This window comes from Heliangelus exortis, chromosome 2 (assembly GCF_036169615.1).
Source record: "Heliangelus exortis chromosome 2, bHelExo1.hap1, whole genome shotgun sequence".
Classification (NCBI taxonomy): Eukaryota; Metazoa; Chordata; class Aves; order Apodiformes; family Trochilidae; genus Heliangelus; species Heliangelus exortis.
Genome location: NC_092423.1, coordinates 4816288 through 4834011, shown reverse-complemented (window position 1 = coordinate 4834011; position 17724 = coordinate 4816288). Strand labels below are relative to the sequence as shown.

Sequence of the window (17724 nt, the reverse complement as noted above, 5' to 3'; positions counted from 1 at the left end):
TTTAATGCTGTCACTGGGCTCAGCTGTCAACAGATGACTCAGCTACTGAAAAATATATGGGATCAACCAGGGAAATATTGGCAAAGACTGAGGAGTTTTTGTCTCTCCTGAAATGTAAGAACCATCAGCTGGAATGAAAAGCAAACTGACTTTGCCTAAATCAGTTTCAGCATGTAAGAAAGGAGGAGAGGGAAGAAATTTCTTCTTTAAAAATGGGCTGGGATAATAAATACTTCTCTGCCTGTATCCTAAGTAAAATACCCTGCTGCTTTCCTTCCAGGATAATGCTTTTGGTTTGCTTTGCTTTGATTTTTTCTTATTTTTTTTTAATAAAAAAGTAGCCAGTTAAGTGAAGTCTGTTTTATCTTTTCTGAAGATTTTAATACATTTGAAAGTAGTTTCCAAATTACTTTCAAAATCTTATAGTGAAAAAATCTTCCTAAAGGTAGAATTTGTTCTGTTCTCACTTAGGCACATGCTAATGAGGAGTACTCAGATTTTAAGTGGATATTTTTTTTTAAGTTTGCTTTTACCTATGGGAACTTTTGTATTATCATTACCTTAAAGACTTGGGAATCCCTCACTACACTGGGGGAACTGAAAGGAAAGGCAGTGAATCCAGGTGCATACTCACACTGTTAGCTTTACATTGCTTTTCTGCTCCTGTTTGTTGCTTTTACTCTAGGCCATACTTAGAAATTAATGTACTAACAAGATCACATTAAATTGCTTCTTGACACTTCTTAAGAGTGTTTATTGTCAGATTCTCTGCTCTGCTAGAAGTCACTAAAATTTTTGCTCTTCTGGATGTACCAAACTACTTCAGATTTAACCTGTGACCTTGACATAGCAGCCAAGAAACAGAAGTATAAGCTTAAAAAGGTTTTTTGTTTTTTGTTTTTTTTTCTTTTGAAATCTTGGTTGGAATACCCTATGACAAGTGCTTTTCCAGTAAATCTTAAACCAGTGAGCCTGTGCAGAAATAGCATCAGGAAAAGAGAAGTTTAACATCTCCCATATATCCATCCAACCCTAATTTTAAGAGCAAAGCCCAGCTCTAGGTGCTGCTTCATCCCCATCACTGTTATCTTGCTAAAAGCTCAGCAAGCTCAGGAAAATGAGTAAGGACTATTGGGAACTTTTAGATACCTGCAGTAAGGAAGAGGTAGAGAAGGATCTGGGTCCAAGGAAAAGGATGGAGTGAGAGATGTTCTGGGAGTTTATGAAAGAACAGGGTAAAAGAGAAGAGACAGATGAGGAAGAGCTTGGAGGAGAGGTTAATGACACATAATCTCTCCATCCCCCAACTTCTCAGCCTCTTTCTATGCAGTGAAATTTCTGAATTAGAGCTGACTCTTTACTCATCTCTGCTCTCTAGCAGGAACCAGCACAGCCAAAAATCTTAATTTGCAAGGAGCAGCAGCTTCATTTCACCAGAGGCAATCACCTTAGAGTAATCCCACAAGCTAGGGTAACAAAATTCAGCTCTACAACACACGAAGCAGGTGCTGAGTTGTGAGGAACAAGAACTTCTGCCTGGAAGCAGACACCATCTCACAACTACTCCTGATTTTAAAAAAATAAATAAAGACGAAGGCGCTGGGAAGAAGGAAGGGAAGCAACACTGACTTGAAATACAACCTGGGAAAGAAAAATGTTTTCTTTCCCATAAAAAGCCTTTGGTTGTACTTGGTTAATAGGACCACATCTCCTCCATCCTCTGGTGACTTAGCCAGAGAGGCAGAGGGGAGTAATTAGAAAGCAAAACTGGTACTTGAAAGGTGTAATGTAATATTTTAAAGTTGGCCTTGAAAATCATGATAAAGAAAGCATAAGAGACAAAAAGCATGTGGAGATGTATTCCAACATGGAACTTCAAGCATGAGAAGCACTGATGAGGAGGGTTTGGTCCCTGCTGGTGCTTATGAGGGAGCAGATTTGAGCCCCCATGTCTGCACAGAGCACTTGGCCCAACAACAAATGAGTTACCAAGAACAGAGTGCAGAAGGTGAAGGAAAGCACTGATTATTCAGACTGCACTGACACGAAGAGAAATTAAAAAAAAAAAAACAAAAACCACTTAAGAATTTTAGCACATCTGATGATTATTAGCAGTCACTCTGAGAGGTTCCAGGAAGAAAAGGACAGTATATACCCAAGGCTGTCATGGTAACAAGGCTAGCAGCATTTTTGTTTCATAATCAACTCTCTAATTGCATGACCTGAGGTGGTTGGTCATGTATCTCTCTGAAGCAGATCCCAGAGCTCATTCCCTCTTTGGCTTTGGGGCAGAATCCCCTGCAACCCTTCACTGGGCTCCATCAGGCCTGGAGTGACTTAACAAACTACTTTAACTCAAGTCATTTGGGCTGTCTTTCAGTTTTTTCCTGCCAGAGTTTTTACAAGTGTTTGAGACTTTCCAGCTACTGCTCAAAGCCAGCTCTGTAGATCAGGTAAAGGCTTGACATAATCAGGGAAGATTTCTGTAGTTATTGGCTTGCCCACATCATTATCTCTTCCATGACTGGTCTGCAGTGATCATGAAATAAGATCATAAGTTTATCCAATAAAAATATCAATGACCATGACAACTCAGAGCATCCATCAGTAGCATTTATGTTTCAATCAAAAGCTGTACACATGGAACAGATAAAAAGAACAGGCATTCTACTGCATCCAGCTCTGGTGTCCCACACCAGAAGGAGGACACAGATCTTTTGGAATGAGTCCATAGGAAAGATTCCATAGGGCTGGAGCACCTCTGCCATGAGGAGAGGCTGAAGGAGCTGGGATTGTTCAGCCTGAAGAAGAGAAGACTCTTGGGGGGACCTTGTATCTGCTTCCCAGTACCTGAAGGGAACCTCCAGGAAGGCTCCAGAGGGACTTTTCCTAAGAGCGTCCAGTGATAGGACAAGGGGAAATGGTTTTAAACTGAATGAGAACAGGTTTAGACTGGATCTTAGGATGAAGTTCTTTAGGATGAGGGTAGTGAGACTCTGGAACAGGTTGTCCAGAGAAGATGTGGCTGCCCCCATGCCCTCCCTGGAGGTGTTAAGGCCAGGCTGGATGAACCTTTGAGCATTCTTGTCTGGTTGAGAAGCATCACTTCCCACAGCAGGGAGGCTGGAGGAAATGATCTCTAGAGGTCCCTTCCAACCTCAACCATTCTCTGAGTCTGTGATTTTTATCCTTCTGATAACTTTACCCTTCCTACATACCAACCCAAACCTTTTAACTACCATCATGCCTTCTGCAGGCTAGGATGGCATAAAGGTGTTTCTGCAGCCCCTCTCAGCATCATGCTAACATGTTTATACCCTTTTTTTTTCTCTAGACCAAAATATGGAAATGCCACATTTCATAAGGGAAGAGGGCAATTATTAGATCATGGGGCAGAGAGACAGGAATTTCATATCTCCTTCTACCTAACTCTGTGATCTTGGGCACAAGATCTCCCTTCTGTTTCCCACAGGCACTGAATAATTCTGCCTTGTGAACACCTTAGCATTCCCTTCCCCCAAATCATTCCTTCTGTTATATTACATTGGAACTTCAGGCTAGCCACCAAAACCCAAATTTAATCTCTTATTTTTCCATGGATTTATGACTTTGAATTTTACCTTTGTGCTTCCAAGATTTCTGCAGAAAATCAAATGGAAATATCAATACATAAGAGCTCCAGCCACAAGCAAGAGCAGTAACATCAATCAATGAGAAAGTTTTCAGGATCATGCTAACATGTTTATACCCTTTTTTTTCTCTAGACCAAAATATGGAAATGCCACATTTCATAAGGGAAGAGGGCAGTTATTAGAGCATGGGGCAGAGACAGGATTTTCATATCTCCTTCTACCTAACTGTGATCTTGGGCACAAGATCTCCCTTCTGTTTCCCACAGGCACTGAATAATTCTGCCTTGTGAACACCTTAGCATTCCCTTCCCCCAGATCATTACTTCTGTTATATTACATTGGAACTTCAGGCTAGCCACCAAAACCCAAATTTAATCTCTTATTTTTCCATGGATTTATGACTTTGAATTTTACCTTTGTGCTTCCAAGATTTCTGCAGAAAATCAAATGGAAATATCAATACATAAGAGCTCCAGCCACAAGCAAGAGCAGCAACATCAATCAATGAGAAAGTTTTCACATCAGTTGTGGGCTTGCAAAACTACCATAGAATATTTAAAAGTTTTCCAACACAAAACTACCATCTGCTTACTTTTAATTGCTTTTTTTTTAGTACCAACTAAGTACTGCATGCAGGCTGAGAGAGAGAACATCTCAAGTTCTAATATTCCTCCAGTGACTGGCTTTGAATTCTTGGCAAATCCTTTAACTTCTTACCATATATAAAATAGAGATAAATATACTCACTCTTCAATTTCCATGGATTCTGTTTTTGCTATTAATTTCTTCAATTTTAAACTGTGGAAAGCTAACCAGAATAAAATGTTACTATTTGTTGCAACAGTGGAAATGAGAAGTAAATGAAAACTATTAAATTAAAGTAAAATAATCTACAACAGTGAAGCCTCCTGAAAGGAACTAAAGAATTTTAAAAAGTACTCTAACAAGGGCATTTTAAAATAGCATTTCCCCCCTCTGAACCTCAAATTTTTAAAAATTCTATGAGAAAGAGAAGAAAAATTGGTGAACATCCTGCAAAAATCACTGAGCTTATTTCTCCATTAAGGACATGGAGATTTGTGCAAAGGTTTAAATTAATTCAAACAAGAGAACAGGATACATTCTTGAGGAGAGATGCCAAGGAAAAAAAAAACACAGCCATCATACTCCAAAAACTGAGAACTCAAATATTTCAAAGTTCACCCATGAGCTACTAGAAGGACAATTTCAGCATAATGACACTTTTCATTCTTTAAACTTTTTCATTCTTTGCCCCTGTGCTCAGCCCTGGTGAGGCCACAGCTTGAGTCCTGTGTCCAGTTCTGGGCCCCTCAGCTCAGGAAGGAGATTGAGGTGCTGGAGCAGGTCCAGAGAAGAGCAAGGAGGCTGGGAAGGGATCCAGCACAAGTCCTGTGAGGAAGGGCTGAGGGAGCTGGGGGTGTTGAGGCTGGAGAAGAGGAGGCTCAGGGGAGACCTCATCACTCTCTACAACTCCCTGAAAGGAGGTTGGAGCCAGGGGGGGGTTGGGCTCTTTTCCCAGGCAACTCTCAGCAAGACAAGAGGGCACAAGAGGTCTCAAGTTGTGCCAGGGGAGGTTTAGGTTGGAGATGAGAAAGAATTTCTCTACTGAGAGGGTGATCAGACATTGGAATGGGCTGCCCCGGGAAGGGGTGGATTCTCCATCCCTGGAGATATTTCAAAAGAGCCTGGATGTGGCACTCAGTGCCATGGGCTGGGAACTGCAGCGGGAGTGGATCAAGGGTTGGACTTGATGATCTCTGAGGTCCCTTCCAACCCAGCCCATTCTAGGATTCTACAATTCTATGAAATGATCAGGAACTTATATATATATATTTATACATACAGGTGTACTTTTTTTTTACATATACATATATGCATATTAAATAACCCATGACAAACTTAGCTAGAAATCTTGATTTTAGTTCACCAAGAGAAACTTCAGAGACCTGAGAATACCCAACTACATTGATGAAAAATCTAAAAATTTCATATCCACCTTCGTGGTGATGAACTCACAAGCAGTTTCCTTGAGCAGATTCATAGTGAAATTAAAACAATCTCCCTTCTGATATTAACTCTTTCCCCTTTATTTACACAGAAGTCAGAAAGCAATTGTCTTCCACATGCTGCTAAATTACCTTAGGGGTACTTTGAGAGAAAGTGAAGGTTTTTAGGAGTATGATTAATTTCCTGTTACTCCAGATACTGCAAAGTAAACATCTGGAGCTGAGCAGGCCTTAGGCTGCCTCTATACACAATGAAAAAATAGGATTGTTTAAAAATACCAGAACAGTCTTATTGGTTCTAAATAAAAGTCCAGCTACTACATCTTCCTGTCTCCAGCAGCAGCTATAAAGTGGCTGCACAGGGAATAACACAGGAATAGGAACATATAACCCCTCTCCCAGACTCCATATTCATCTCCAAAGATTTCCTGAGGTTTCTCCAGCATGCTAAACCATGCACATCCATCATGACCTGGATGACGGGACAGAGTGGATTATCAGCAAGTTTGCTGATGACACAAACCTGGGAGGAGTGGTTGTCACCCCAGAAGGCTGAGCTGCCATTCAGAGGGACCTGGACAGGCTGGGAGAAATTTAAGGAATTAAAATAAAAGCAAGTGTAAAGTCTTAAATCTGGGGAAGAACAACCCCAGGTATAGGGTTGTTGGAGTATAGGTTGGAGAGCAGCACAGGGGAAAGGGAGCTGGGGGTGCTGGTGGATGGAAGGATGCTCATGAGCCAACAATGTGTCCTGGTGGCCAAGAAAGCCAATGGCACCTGGGGGGCATTAGAAACTGTGTGGTTAGTAGGTTAGGAGAGGTTCTTCTCCCCCTCTACTCTGCCCTGGTGAGGCCACATCTGGAATACTGTGTCCAGTTCTGGGCCCCTCAGCTCCAGAAGGAGCAGGAACTGCTTGAAAGTGCAGAGCAACCAAGATGAAGGGAGAAGAAAATCTCCCTTCTGAGGAAAGGATGAGGGAGCTGAGGGGCTCTGCAGCTTGGAGAAGAGAAGAATGAGAAGGAACCTCACAAGGTTTATAAATATGTAAGGGAATTGTGCCAGGAGGACAGAGTCAAGCTTTTTTTAAGGGATGACTAACAATAGGACAAGGGGCAATCATTACAAACGGAAGCATAGATGGTTCCATATAAATATCAGGAAGATTTTTTTCACTGTGAGGGTGACAGGGCTCTGGCCCAGGCTGCCCAGGGAGGTTGTGAAGTCTCTGTCCCTGGAGACATTCAAACCCCACCTGGATGTGTTTGTGTGACCTCCTGGAGGTGACCCTGCTCTGGCAGGGGGGTTGGACTTGATAGACTTTCAACAACCCTTCCAATCCCTAGTTTACTGATTCTTTCTATGATTCTCTGAAGCCTCAGTGCATTAACAGTGCTGACACTCACGAGATCAGCTTCTGCACAAGAAGATGTTTCAAGAAGATGAAGACAACCTTGCAGTGGTACAGTTCCCCATGGTGTTCTTCAGAGAGTTCCAGGGAGGACAAACAAATGCATTTATGGTAGCAGAGCCTTTGCAGGTGTGCTATTTAGAGCCCTGGAATCCAAATCCTATAGCACATTAATGGAGCTGAGAAACCATATTTATACCTATAGGAACCTGTTCCTCATTTGTCTTTTTCTCTTAGCTATGACTATATGCACTTGAAATGTTTGCAGCCCAAAACAATCCCTTTGTGCCATACATTTACACACAAGAGTAGCATTACTCAGTGGAGTGGAGTGCTGTACTGAATGGCTCCCCTCATACAACTAAAGATATACACAGGGTGAAGGGGCTGAACAGTTCAGGTCCCAGTGCCTTACATAAAATATGGTAACATTTTCCATTATCTTTTTCGGATGCAGGCAGCTTCCACACTTTGACAGCTTAATGACTCAGATTAATGCCCAAAGGAGTAAAAAACATTGTCTAGTTCATGGAATAAGAAAGCTTAAAAATATAGAGCTGGAGCTTTACAGGTCAGCTTTGTATTTTTGCCAGCTTTAATGCTTAACTATTTTTTATCACACGTGGAACTATACAACAAGTCCCCACTTCAAGGCTGGAAGCCAAGGCAAATTAATTCCACACGTAAAAGTTCACACAGAAAAGGCTGACCAAGTGATGCACTTAAGAGCCAATGAAGGAGGAATGAAGAATGAAGAAGAAACTTTTATCCATTATCTGTGTCCATGCTGCAGCCCACAGGAGGCCATGGCAGCATCTGTAAGTATAAAGCATCTTCTTCAGACCATCCATTGGATTCCCAAACAGTTTGAGCTCATCTTGCAACATACTAATAACAGAAAGCAGAAGGTCATCCTCTTTTTTTTTCCTTTCAGTAGACACTCATGAAATAAGGCAGTGCAGGCAGGATTGATTTTATACCTTGGTGCCCAAGACACAGAGTTTACAGTTAGACCTTTACAAAGAAATGAAGGGAGCCCAGTCTCACCTTCATCTGTCTAGATGGGGAATCTGGCTCTGACTCTGGCTCAGGGACACTCCTCCAAAAAAAAAAGCATGGAAACACCCATTTTGCAAAAAGCAGGGAGGCAAAGGCAAGACAACTTCTGCATGTCAACAAGAGCACATCTAGATGCTCATGTTTAAGATGCACGGCCAACCCAGCCATGGGATCAGAAAGTCTGGAGCATTTTATTGAAACCAGAAACAAGAAAAATATTCCCATTCTAGCCCACATCCAAATAATAGTCTCCCATATCCAAATAATAGTTATCCCCCAGCACTATATATTTTGGACATCATCTTGAACTACCCATCCTTCCAACCAGTGCAGTTTGTGGTATCACTACTGTTATGTGGGTTGATTGGCCACAGTGTTATTTCAGTCCTTGAAGGGTTCATCAACCCACAAACCTGAAGAGAAGGGTTGATTCCCAGGGCAGGAGGAGTTTTCATTTAAGACCAGATTCCCTGCCATGATTCCATGTGAACAGAAAAGGCTCCATCTGTTCAGTAGGACTTGACAAAATGAGACGTTCTGCAGGGTATATTTTTATCTGCCAAGTGCACGAAAAAAAATTGCATCTAATTTAGAAACCACACTCAGCAAACGGTATGTATTGTACCAAGTGTATAAATTCCAAGACTTAAGTATATTTGATGAGGTGTGGCATTGCAGGGGTCTTTGGAGAGAGTCTGCTGAGAACATATCATGCAGACGTGACAGATCCAGGACTGAGGTGTGTGTCACACTTCTGAAATATGAAACAAAACTCAATGGCATGTGGCCACTGTAACATGGTTTTGTTGATGAGCTATTCCTGTCCCTTTTGCACTCCTGTAACATTTTACACTGTTCACTTCTCCCTTTTTCTTACTGTTCACAGCATCCCAGGGTGGCAGCACGGAAACACCTTGGCAATGCCATCAGGTTGGGGTCACTCTAGATGCTTCTGGAATCTCCTAAGATCATGGGATCTGCCCTGACTTGATACTATCAGCAATCCTCCTCTCCAGATCTCCCTCAGACCCACAAGCCAAACATCTCAGTGACTCCAGGCAGATGTGCTACAGATTTTCAGTCAGTTCAGAGCTAATGGCATCGAGAGACTCCTTTGATGAAGATGCTATGAGGGTTTTTACCTTCCTGAATAATGTAAAGTGTGAGGAAAGTGATCACTGATATCAGGGGAGTTTTTATTTCATCCTAAATCCCCAGCACCACTTCTGGTGTTGTCAGTTCCTCTGTTAAGCCAAGATTACTTCATTTGGTAGTTTTCTGAGGTTCTACAAAAACATCTATTCATGGGATCAAGGCATTGGAGCAATTTCTTCCTGAAACACATTTCATATGCAGAATCACAACATGTGGCCAGACCAGAAACAACAGTTACTCGTATGAAAAGAAAAAGCCACCACAAAAACCCTCAAACTCTCTGTGTGTCTCCTCTGTCTTACAGCTGAGCACTTTACAGGCTCATTTACACAGCTTTCAGATTTTTTTGCTGTAAATTTTGGAAGAACTTGGATACCTAGTGTAAATGTGGGAACCTTTAGATATGTTGTTATATATGATCCATAAACCATTTACAAAACAAACATCCCCCCCCAAAAAAAAAACAATGAACCAAAACCCTAAAAAACAACCAAACCAAACCAAACCAAAACCCACCATGATCAAAAATATTTTGTTTGTACAGCAAATATAAAGAGTAAGTTATGAACTTGGGGACATGGTCCAGTAGTGGACTTAGTATTAGGTTAATGGTTAGATTTAATGATCTTAAAGGTCTTCTCCAGCCTAAATGGTTCCATGGTTATAAATAATCCTCTCCACAGCAGCACAGAGCTGGGACTGTCTTAATACCTGCAAGTTTTTCCATATCCCCACTATGAAACTGCACCAGGCTTAAGAAATGCAACTTTATAAAAAAGGCCCCGTGGCAGTAATACAAATTGTGCAACAACATACAAGAGGGTCAGCTTTATTTTGGGAAGTACAAGCACTGCCTGGGATGTCATTTGAGGCAATGGGAAAGTAAACCAACATCATCACCTCTATTTAAGTGGTGTTAGAGTGACATCTGAAAATAGGAAGCCCCAGAAAGATTGCTTGTGTCTGGCTCCAGCTTTGATCATCCAAATGCTGATGCTCAAGGTTAACTTTGTGCCTGTGAGCAGGAAGGGGATGGTGGGCATGTTATAAAAGCAGATTCCTAAGAGCCCCAGAGGCAGCTGCAAGAGCAGCACACGGAGGAGCAGCTGGCACCAAGAGAGGGGAAAAATGAAAGAGAGGGTTCAAATGGAAAGCTCATCCAAGGATTGGTATAAATGGAAGTGCTCACTGATGTGACCTGCTGAGAAAAATCAGAAGGCAAGCAGTGAGAGCTTCTGCCATGCCATTACTGCAGAGGGATATTTAGGGATGTCATGAAGCCAAATCTTGTTTCCAAGAAACAGAATAGTGTAATGTACCAAAATAAATAACCTCTGGAGAAATGAGTGCCTCACCTTTGCTGTTCAGAAGAGAAAGCCAGTTCCCAAATACTTGGGAACTTGTCTGACTTGTCTGTCAGGAGACATTCATCCACTAAAAGAATGATTGATGGAAATTGACTACTAAAAAGTAACAACAGCCAAGTAAAACCTACAGCCTGGGTGCATCCATCAGCACAGGCAGCAAGGCAAAATATTTTTTTTTTTTTTTTTTTTTTTTTTGTGGCCGAATCATCTGTGATTTAAACACAATTTCAGAGATTTCATTTCTGCATTTGAGCTATAAAACTGGATTTAACTTGCAGGCTACATACTATATGGTGTTTCATTTGCAGATTTCTAAGAAATTCCATGTGGAAGTTTCTATCTAGGTATATCCATCCTGAGTTGGACATCTAGTTCCTCTCACCTCGTTCACCTACTGCAGTCACTGGAGATCTGAGCAAAGATTCAGACAACCACACATAGGCACCCAGTTCCACTGCAGCCCTCAGATACCATAGCATCATAAAATGGTTTGAGTTGGAAGAGACCCTAAAAATTATCCAGCTCAATCTCCTCTGCAGTAGGCAGGGACATTTTCCACCAGACCTCTTGCCAGCATCAGCTGTTGGAGAGGCCACAAGCCTCTTGTGGATTCCCTGTCAAATCTGTCAGCCCTGCAGGTTAGCACATCTTAAAAGGTACAGGGCACTCATGAAGGCAACCAAATCCCATACCACCAGCAATAATGGGAGCTCTGATTTACATGTAAGCACACACAGTCACATTTAATTTGTGACTACTCTAAGAATCCCCATGAGACCTCCAGTAACACTGCAGTGACTCCTGAGAACTTCTAATTCCAGCTTTTAGCTTTTCCTCTGAAACTCCACATCCAGTCCCACCTGCCTGGATCACAGAGGTGACCTCCACACATGCATTAAGCAGAAATAACCCAATCAAGCTTGTCTTAATTAAAAAAAAACAGACCAGTGATATTATGAACAGCACACAAAGCCATGGCATTTAGACATGAAACTCTTGTTCTGTTAATGGAATCTCTAAATGAACCTGCTCGGAGGGTGTTGGACTCCAATACCAAGCAGAAATAGTGCAAACTCTTGTCAGATGTGTTGGGTAAGATTCAGTGTGAGACCCACAAGAGTGGGGGATTTTGGCTGGGGTACTTAAATTTCTTTAGAGTAGCCAGTATAGAGCTATGTTTTGGATTTCCCTGAAGGATTTTAAGATGAGACTGGATGTGGCACTCAGTGCCACGGTCAGTAGGACAGCAGTGGATTAAGGGTTGGATTTGATGATCTCAGAGGTCCTTTCCAACCCAGCTGATTCTGTGATTCGTGCTGAAAACAGTGCTGGTAACAGAGGGATGTTTTTGTTACTGCTGAGCAGAGCTCACACAGAGTCAAGGCCTTTTCTGCTCTTCACTCCATCCCACCAGTGAGTAGGCTGGGGATGAGCAAGAAGCTGGGAGGGGACCCAGCTGGGAGAGCTGACCCCACCTGCCCAGAGGGGTAATTCCATAGCATCCAACATCCTGCTCAGCATAGAAAGCTGGGGAAGGAGGTGGAGGAGGAGGATGCTCAAAGTGATGGGGTTTGTGAGCCCAGCTTTTCTGGACAAGGCTGAACACCTGCCTGCTCTTGGGAAGTAGTAAATTATTTCCTTATTTTACTTTGCCTCTGGGTGCAGTTTTTGCCCTACTTGTTGAAATGGCCATATTTCAACCCACAAACTTTCTTAATGTTATTGTTCTGATTCTCTTTCCCAGCCTACTGAGAGGCTGTGTGGCATTTAGCTGCCTACCAGGGTTATACCACAACCAAGAGGTTCAACAAAGAATAAGAAAAGAAGACCACTTTTCATCTCCTCCCAGTCTTGGGCTATTGTGAGTGCTGAAGAAACCTCAAACAGAAGACAATGTTCTAGCAAGAGTGGAAATCATAGGAATCTCCAAGTGGTGGCATTAAGTGGGAGACTTCAGTGGCATCTTTCCAGCCCTGCAACCATTTCTCTCTACACCCACCAACACGTTCCTCAAACCAGAGCTTCCCCAGAGAGCTGAGGATCCAACATCAGACTAGCATCAGGCAGAATTTGCACAGGTAGAATCCTGCACCACTCAAAATCAGGTTTACATCATTTCTGTGAAACAGCCTTTCACCATACTACACCATAATTACAGCCTTCAAAGGAACTGACAGGTAGGAAAGAGAAGGCAAACAGGGAATGTTTGGTTAAACTGATACAACCAGCACAGTAGGACTGTCCACCTGCCTTCTGATTTATTTTTTTAACAAAATTCCTCTTTTCAGATGAATCTGAAGGTTTTATAGATTGCCAAACATAACAATAGACCAAAAAGCTGGGTCAAAAGATGTCCACAGAGGTCAACAGTGAGTAAAATCAGATGTAAATCAAGACCTGTAGTTTCTATTGGAAATATATAAGATGGGAAAATCACAGGATGTGACAAAACACATGGAATATTAGTGTGAACTGGGAACCTACTTCCTCTGAGTTCCTATAAAAAGCTGAGCTATATAACTCAGTGCACATATCCTACAGATATATAGAATTACAGTCATCCAGTCACCCTGAATATTACTGTAATTCTAGCCAAACTATATCAGGAGATTACAACATCAGGAAAATCTTTATCTGCTCACTGTGGAAAAGTCCTGCCATTTTAATCAATTACTCTTAAAAAAAAAAAAAAAAAAAAAAAGTAATTAAAATTCTTTTTCAGGTCCTGACATAAAATCACACATTCCTCCTAAGCTCAAAAGCTGCACCCAAGTGATTATGAAGATGTCACCCAGGGATTTTTCAGGGAAACAACACCCAAAAGAGTTACATTGCTTTCCACCCCTGAAAAAAGTATCACTTGGTTTAAATCACTTCAGACTGAATTTACAATGTCATTCACTTAGCAATTCAGTGGAATTACACATACACGATATTCTCAGTAGCATCTTATGCCATCTGTTTGGGATGCTTAGTGTGAACATATTTGGAGGGTGAAGTTAGTAATTAGAGGGGGAGGAAATTAACATATTGGACTAATTAACAGCATCTCCTGGAAAAGAGACAAAGAAGAAGATAACCAATTACAAAACTTTGATGTTTACTGTTCTCCCAGCCATAAATAAAGATTGTTCAACATGGCTTTCCTTGGAGGATTTTTCTTGATTATTTTTTTTCCTCCCCTAAAAGAGGAGTTGTCTGCACTGTGGCAAAGAATGTGGGCAAAAGAAGACTCAGACATTTGAGACTTTGCAGCCTGGTTCTGTTGTCTGTGATGCTGAATGGAGCACACCAATGTTTTGATGTGATGCATCCTCAGTGTTGTGAGGGTCCCAAATGAAGGATGCACACAGCTCACCTCATTTTTGACATCACTGATACCTTAGAACAGTGCAGTCAAAGAGAGGCTTCTGTGATATCTTCTCTTGTCAGATTTAAATGCTATTATAGCAGTTGCACTCAGTCTAGGAAGATGCTCAAAAACAGGACAAGGCATCATGCACATCACCCAGAAAATTATTTTTTTCTCAGCAACCGAGAACTAAATTTTTCAGCAATTTTCAAGACAGCCTGGTGGGAATATTTTTTTTTTCTCAATAAAAGCTCTGCACAAGGAAAATTATATTATGAATGAATGGCAAGTTTTGCAATAATATTTACAAAAATATTTGAAAAAAAAACCCAAAAGGTCCAAAACTATGGAAGGTTTAACAGAACCTCCTCTATTTTTCCTTCATTTCCTATAGGCAGCCATTAAAATTTATACAAGCAAATATTCCACGTGAGGCAGAGTTGCTCCCTGGAACAAAATGACACAAGTTGCAGAGCTCAGGCTGGATTCATAATACAGGTCAACACACCCATTTATATGCAAATCAAGAGGCAGTTAGGGCAACACAAATTTCAGTCTTCAGCCTGACCAGTTTACCAAATCCAGCTTATTGTCCTTAAAGCACTGATACAGTCAGAAGAAAACAAAGTTGATCTGATCTATTATAAAGAAAGATTTTTTCTTCCTTGAGCATCACTTTCCTTTCTCAGGGATGGAAAAATGGCTGCATGATAATATCATTATTATTCTAAGATGTTTTCAACTCCTCCCTCCATGAAGATATTTAGCAGGGGAAAAGAGAGGTGAAGAGGAAGGAATCAAACAATTTTCTGTCAGGAGCATCACTCACTGCAGCACACACAACCTCAGGAAGTGCTTCTGAAGCAAAACTGGGTGCAGCATCACACCTCTTACAGGATCAGTTTTGTGCTGGTGCATTTTAGCCAAGAATAAAGGACAAGAATCAGTGTTTTGCTCTGCTTTCACAAACTGATACAAGGAACACAAAGGCACCATCTCCAGCATGTGTCGTGCTCCCTTTACTGCCAATGCCCCTAAATGCCCCTGCCCTTATCTCTCTGCCAGAAAAGCCTTCTGTCCAAAGCTAAAAAGTTACAGTCAGGTTTTGGGAGACTTGGTGGTGGGATCAGGAAACAAAAATTATAAAGTTTTGTAGTTAAAGTTTTGTCTTCTGCTTTGAAGAACTGATGTTCTTCATGGTAAGTACTCCATTGATCTGGCAGAAATGACCCAAGATTCATCCTTAGCTGTCAGTCTGGTCAGAGCATCCCAGTTTCTACAGTGAATGTCATACAGGGGCTGGATTTTATCAGCATTCCCACTTGGCTTTTCCTGCCCAGCCTGAATGTCCCCTGCTACACTTGGAGAAATGCAGACAACCTTTGACAAGGAGTCTGGACCCATCTGGTTAAAGACACTTTAACTGCACTAAATGTCAGTGAGTACAGCCAATATACCAGATTAAATTATGAAAGAAGGGTTGTCATCATTAGACCACCTGAAACTCTCTCCAGGTGTACAAAAATTCAGTTTTCTTTCCCTGTCTCACCACTGCCAGTGCAAACCCAAGCCCACTATGTTTATCTCAGCAGGGAAAGATGTTCCTGAAGCAAGGACACTTTGAAAACAGATCCTGGAGTAACAAGAACCCAGCAAGAGATGGAGAAATAAATACCTGTGACATTGGTACGGGCTGACAAAGCTTCACAGTACTTTTCCAGCAGAACAGACAAGGGCAGGTTCACAGAGGATTCACAGTGGAGAACTATCTGGAAGAACAGAGAGAAAAGAAAACAAAACAAGCAGTAAAGCAACAGTGCAAAATAGATTTCCTCATTGCTGAGCACAATGATCCCCAGAACTCTCACAGCAGTTCCTGTTGATAATTGGTTCAGGTACAGACATCCCCTTCTGACAAAGGAGATTTAGGGTTCTACTTGCAGAGCTCTGTGACACCAGGTGGCATTCACCTGACTAAATGTAGACACAGCCAAATAAACCACCTATTCCAGACCTCTTCTTGTGGGAGCTCATTAATAGCATTAACAAAGCTCAGGAGAGAATTTCTCTCACTTGAAAGCAGATGTCTAAAATACAGCAGAAAAATTACATCTCATTAAAGAGCACGTGGGGAATTTTTTTCCTACTAATTTGCAGTGGGTGCTAAAGATCCTTTCACATTCAAGAGAGACTGCAACTGGCAAAGAACAATTCAGAAGGCTTGAGGAACTTGCTACTCTTGGCTGTTTAGGAAAAATTGGAAGCCCTGTAAGGTGACCCTGGGCTCTTCTTAGCCATTAAAACCAACACAGGTTTCTGACCCTCAAAATTCAGAGTGCTGAGCCCTTCACTGAGGGCAAATGCTGATGGGAAGGAGAGCAGCAATATCAACAGGGGCTCTCCAAGAAAGCTTCAGTAAAGAAAGGTTCAGTAAACCCCCAGTAAACCCCCCATGTAAATTTTTAGAAATGTGTATTTAGAGTGGAATCCAAGGAATATATTGTCTTTCTCACACTCAAAAATTAAATTACTGCAGCACCCACTGCAGAGTGAGTAAAGAAACCCCCAGGACTGTACATCTAATCATACAGCCTGGGATACTGCTTGGAGTAAGAGATGCTCTTTTAAAGCCCTTTAAGAAAGGCAGAACTAAGTGTGGTGAGAAATTTCAGGGGTGACACATCATGACAAGCTTCCATTTCCAAACTATGAGACAAAATCTTCCAGAACTATTTCTGAGGGGACATAAAGCTCGTGGTAACACACAAAATGCCTTATCTATTTATGCATTATGACTCTAATATAATACAGGCAGCTTTTACTCAGAGAAACAACCATACTCATTGAGTTTTGATATTACATTTCAGTGCATTAAGATGTGTTAAGTCATTGCAAATCCCTCTTTATGTCACTGAGTTTCTTGTCCCTTAATAAGACGTGGAATGAGTGACGACAACAATAGAATTAATCAGAAGTGTTGGTCTCTAAAGAACAACTTTCTTCATACAATACCATTTCCATCTATTTCTCATTTTGCTGGTTTTTTTACAAAATAGGAAGTCTTGAAGTACAAACAAGCTCTTCTCAGACTTCTGGTACAGGCTGCCCTGCCTGGAGTGGGCAGATGTAGTCACCATCCCTGGAGGGATTTAAAAGATGTGTAGATGTGGTACTTGGGGACTCAGCTTCGTGGTGGATTTAGCAGTGCTAGGTTAATGGTCAGACTTGATGATCTCAAAGGTTTTTTCCAACCAAAATGAATCTATCACTTCATTCATTCATTTGTGTTCAGTTCTGGGCCCCTCAGTTCAGGAAGGAGATTGAGGTGCTGGAGCAGGTCCAAAGGAGGCAACTGGGCTGGTGAAGGGACTCGAGCACAGATCCTATGAGGAGAGGCTGAGGGAGCTGGGGGTGTTCAGGCTGGAGAAGAGGAGGCTCAGGGGAGACCTCATCACTCTCTCCAACTCCCTGAAAGGAGGTTGGAGCCAGGGGGGGGTTGGGCTCTTTTCCCAGGCAACTCTCAGCAAGACAAGAGGGCACAAGAGGTCTCAAGTTGTGCCAGGGGAGGTTTAGGTTGGACATTAGAAAGAATTTCTTTACTGAGAGGGTGATCAGACATTGGAATGGGCTGCCCAGGGAAGGGGTGGATTCTCCATCCCTGGAGATATTTCAAAAGAGCCTGGATGTGGCACTCAGTGCCATGGGCTGGGAACTGCAGTGGGAG

General features: G+C 41.9%; 1 protein-coding gene across 1 annotated transcript in view; it reads right to left on the bottom strand.

The window, feature by feature from the left end:
• Positions 1-17724, bottom strand: part of CRHR2 (corticotropin releasing hormone receptor 2) — a 144497-nt gene that overhangs the window by 114911 nt on the left and 11862 nt on the right. Inside the window, exon 2 of the mRNA XM_071734607.1 lies at positions 15676-15769. Within this exon, the coding sequence (XP_071590708.1) occupies positions 15676-15769 (94 nt within the window). The remainder of the gene's footprint in view (positions 1-15675; positions 15770-17724) is intronic.